Below are 4232 nucleotides of genomic sequence, written 5' to 3'. Positions count from 1 at the left end.
CTTTTTATAAGAGAAAATTTATATCTATTATTTTGTTGACATTAAATAACTGTGTTTTGGTTAAAATTTGTAAAAAATTATATATATACATGGCCTTAAGGGGCATTTCCTTGAGGGTAATTTTTAAGTAAAACAAAGGTTTTATTCACCATTTATAGAGAAAAAGATATCCCTTCTCATTTAGTATGCACTTTATTTGACTTAGGTATTATAATCTCTCACCTAATCACAATTTTGCACATTATATCCAATTTAGCTATCCTTAAGAAGGAAAAAGTTTGTACCCTAACATTTTTTAATGATGTGGGTCTACTTCAATTGTGGATAACAAATTGTGTTTTAGGAATTTCAACCCTTCTACTTTAACAGTATTTGGACTTACTATAAAAAGTTAGTTTGTGGATATAGTCAAGATAACTAGTGCTCAACACTATTTGTTTGTTATTAATGTACTAATCTTTTAGTTTATTATTTATCTCTTTTATTTCACATTGTAATATTAATATATTAGGACTAGAGTGCCATTTACTCTCTTCTCAGTAATGTTTTAATTATACATAAAAATAGTTAAATTGTACTTGTGATTTTCCATTTTTATGGGAATTTATTCTGTCAATTTTTAAAACTAAATAGATTTAGTGGCACATGTGATATTTATAATAGATCCATTAAGGAGATAAAGGTTTTGAAAATGACAAGTTATTCATGGTGTGAATAGAACCCATACCTCTCTTATTTATGGTGAGTAATTTAACTTTAAAAACTATAATAAAAAGTTAACAAAAATCAATTTATTCCTTCCTAAATATTATTTTGTAGAAGATCCAAAAATGTTATAAAATCAAAAGCAAAACACACTGCCATTATACCTTATCATTTAAGCTAAACACATGAAAAAGAAGATACAAATTTGTCTTACTTGAATTTGAATGAGTAGAGTATGTTAATGTTCATACTAATTAAACATTCTGTAAACTGATATTATTAGGTTGACTTGTATACTTCTTGCCATAAAAGTTTTTTAGGACCATTTCATTCTTTTGATCTGATCAATTAAAGGCTTAAACTGATTGAGAGTTAGGAAGGAGTCAACAGAGTTAAACTTTAATTCCTGATTAAAACAATGAAACAGCCAACTCAGAGAACAAAATTCTAACACCATTGAACTTGTCATTAACAGAAACAAACTTTTTGCAGTAAGACATTATAGGATATGATAATATAATGATGTTAATATTGGATTGGAATATACACTTCTAGAACCAAAAGGGGTTGAAGGCCAAAGTGAGATTCAAGTTTAGTCTCCTATAACTAAGAAAAAGCAACAAATTGAAGTAACTGATCTAGAAGCTAAGTTTCTCTTGACAACTAGTATCATCCAGAAGCCATTTCTCAAGCAAAGAGAAAGGCATGTCTATTCCTACAATATCTGGCTTGCTCTCATCTTGGAAAAGAGTGCCCTCAGGAGAAAGAGATGGTGAAAACTCAGAATTTGAAGACTCCAAAGACTCATAACCAAACAAGGTCTCAAAAGTCTCAGACAATTCGACTCTGTTTGTGCTTCCCTTTGTTGTTCCATCACTGGAAGCAGTGTCAGAACCGACCAAGTTGATGAAGGAGTTTTGAGTGGCAGCACGTTTTGGTGTGTTTTTCATCCACCCCTTCAACAAACGAGCTATGTTGTCGGCACTTGAGGCATAGCTCATGGATTGTGTTGGTTTGGTGGAGTTGTAGAAGGAGCCAGTGTTATCATTGGAAAGGTTTGAATTTAACTCAGCAAACAAGGTAGATGATGATGTCTTCTTTGGTGAAAGAGCTTCACTGAGAGCTTTCTTGGCCATGTGAATATCAGTTTGAAGCCTTCTTTCCCACTGACCTCTAGACATTGACTGAGAAACTGAAACCCCAACTTGTCCCAAGCTTCCTTCAGAACCACTTGCTTCCAATTTGTTCAGCTTTTTCTTCAGATAGGTGTTCCAAAAGTTCTTTATGTCATTGTCTGTTCTTTGTGGCAGGTATGCAGCTATGGCAGCCCATCTACATCACAATCAATGTGTTTCAGTTTAGCATGTGAATCCAATACATTCATAAGAAATTTCCCACAAAAGTTACAAAATCATTACAAAGAAAAAAGGGGTAGAATTTTTAAGATGTTTTCTTATTATACTATATATGGTAACAAATCCAAAGGTATCAGACTAGGTGAGATGCCAATATGCCAATTTGCATAGCAATATTTAGCAATACTGAAAGCTTTTATTCGAAAAAAATCAAAAACTAAAGAATTTACAGAAATAAGTTTAACTAAGCAGCTATGAGATGAGTTTACCTGTTCCCTAAAAGTGCTTGAAGATGGATTATCATCTTCTCCTCTTGTTCAGTGAAGTTACCCCTTTTGATTCCTGGCCTAAGATAATTAGTCCATCTTAGTCTGCAACTCTTACTGCACCTTGACAACCCTGAAAGTTGAATACAAAAGAGAGTACCATTCAGATCACAGCTGAAAAAATCATGATTTTTTCCCTAACTTGCTAAAACCAGGACAAAAGAAACAAACATTCAATCATCTTAAAAACCACCAAATTAAGATCTAATAAAAAAGTGGAAGAGTCACTAACCAGTATTGGCAGGAACAGCTTTCCAATTGCCAGGACCATGGTCCTGTATGTAAGACACCAAAATGATATCTTCTTCAGGAGTCCAAGGTCCTTTCTTCACACCTTTATCACAACAAGGTGGCCTTCCCATCTTGCCTTGTATGTGTGTGTATCTTTTTTCTTTTACTTCTCTACACTTTATGATAGATAATAGCCTCTCTCTAGAGCTAGCTTAGATCTGTTTGGTTTTCCTCTTGCTTGCAATGTGCCAAGGCAAGAGTCAAAATGAAGGGTGTATAAATAGTGAAAAGCAAGGGAAGGAGGAGAGTGTGTGAAGGGTCGCTGACTGAAGAAAGAGACAAAGAGAGAGAGAGAAAGAGAAGAGAAGGCAAATAGTCAAAAGTTGACAGCAAATGCATTAACTCTCTTTGGGGGAGAAAGAAGGCCAAAGTCAGCTCAGCTGTGGAGCAATGGCTCTCTTTGTGCCTCTCAAAACCGCGTGGGAGCATTCAATGAGGATGCAAGGAAACCTGCATTATCTACTACAACTTTTTAAACTCTCTAACCCCATCAAACCAAACATTAATGTTAATTAGATAAAGGTGGTGACTCTAGCAAACTCAAAGCTTTCACATACCTGTGAAAGGGTTCATGGCCTAAAATGATGCTGTAATTATGTTGGTGTGTTATGCTATGGATTGAAAGATTGGTGATAGATTCTGAGTAATTCTTGTATAAGAGTTTACTCTCAAATTATATATGCTTGAGAACAGTTGTCACTTGTGATACATCTCAATTCTCAATGAATTTTCATCACCTCCTTTCTCTCTCAATTGCTTATCAAAAACCTAATCAATTAATTGGATTTTATATTTTTCATATTAACCATATAATACTCCTTCCAATGAATGCTACTTAATTAGAGTATGAAATAACTAAATTTTAATTCTTTCAATTATTTAATGGTAGTAAAACTTATGTTAATGTATCACATGAAAAATAACATAAAATATAAAATATAGAAAATTAGACCAAACTTATTGAAAGGTCAGAAGTTTAAATCTAAAGTAAAATCAATTTAATGGTATATATATTATAATTCAAAACTTAATTTATTTGATTGAGATATTTTCAACAATATATTTTTTATATCAAATTGTAGTGATAGTAGTTTAAAAAAATACTTTAAATGGATCATCATCGAAATATATATCATTCATTTAGATGAGAATTGCTTTTTTTATCAAACTTTTTGAAAATTATATATTTAAATAGATTATCATATACAAATATCATTCATTTAAAATGGATATTTCATAATGAATCCTTTTTATATCAGAATTCAAATAAAGAGTGACATAAAAAAAAAATAGATGAGAATGATAAAATTAAAAAAAGTAAACCAACTTTTCTTTAATTAGAGTAACTTTTTCTTAGAAAGTGAATTAAACCGAAAATGTGTGTGTGTACTTAATGTAAGTAGTTATTTTTGTTTTGTATATATATATATATATATATATATATATATATATATATATATATTAACATTTTGTTGTTTTATATTAGGTGTGATAAATTTTTCTTGCTGATGGAATTAGTTTATTTATACTTTATCAATTTTATGTGTTCACATTT

At 31.3% G+C, this 4232-nt stretch overlaps 1 protein-coding gene across 1 annotated transcript; it reads right to left on the bottom strand.

The window, feature by feature from the left end:
- Positions 1-1137: 1137 nt before the first annotated feature.
- LOC137836898 (myb-related protein 306) lies at positions 1138-3045 on the bottom strand. The gene is made up of 3 exons (XM_068645679.2): positions 2619-3045; positions 2330-2459; positions 1138-2037 (listed from the first exon to the last, which is right to left on the bottom strand). The coding sequence occupies exons 1-3, from the start codon at positions 2746-2748 to the stop codon at positions 1344-1346; spliced, it is 954 nt and encodes a 317-aa protein (XP_068501780.1). The 5' UTR covers positions 2749-3045; the 3' UTR covers positions 1138-1343.
- Between the last annotated feature and the right edge of the window lie 1187 nt (positions 3046-4232).

The sequence above is a fragment of the Phaseolus vulgaris genome, chromosome 4 (genome assembly GCF_051622355.1).
Source record: "Phaseolus vulgaris cultivar YP4 chromosome 4, ASM5162235v1, whole genome shotgun sequence".
Taxonomy (NCBI): Eukaryota; Viridiplantae; Streptophyta; class Magnoliopsida; order Fabales; family Fabaceae; genus Phaseolus; species Phaseolus vulgaris.
Note: the sequence above shows the minus strand (reverse complement) of the source record. Positions and strands in the feature narration are given on the sequence as shown.

Excerpts from the sequence above, each read along its gene's own strand:
- LOC137836898 (XM_068645679.2), bottom strand. The coding sequence starts at position 2,748 with ATGGGAAGGCCACCTTGTTGTGATAAAGGTGTGAAGAAAGGACCTTGG. Across the intron at positions 2,460-2,618 it reads AGCTGTTCCTGCCAATACTG|GGTTGTCAAGGTGCAGTAAG; the intron begins GTTAGTGACTCT and ends TTCAACTTTCAG. Across the intron at positions 2,038-2,329 it reads CAAGCACTTTTAGGGAACAG|ATGGGCTGCCATAGCTGCAT; the intron begins GTAAACTCATCT and ends ATTGTGATGTAG.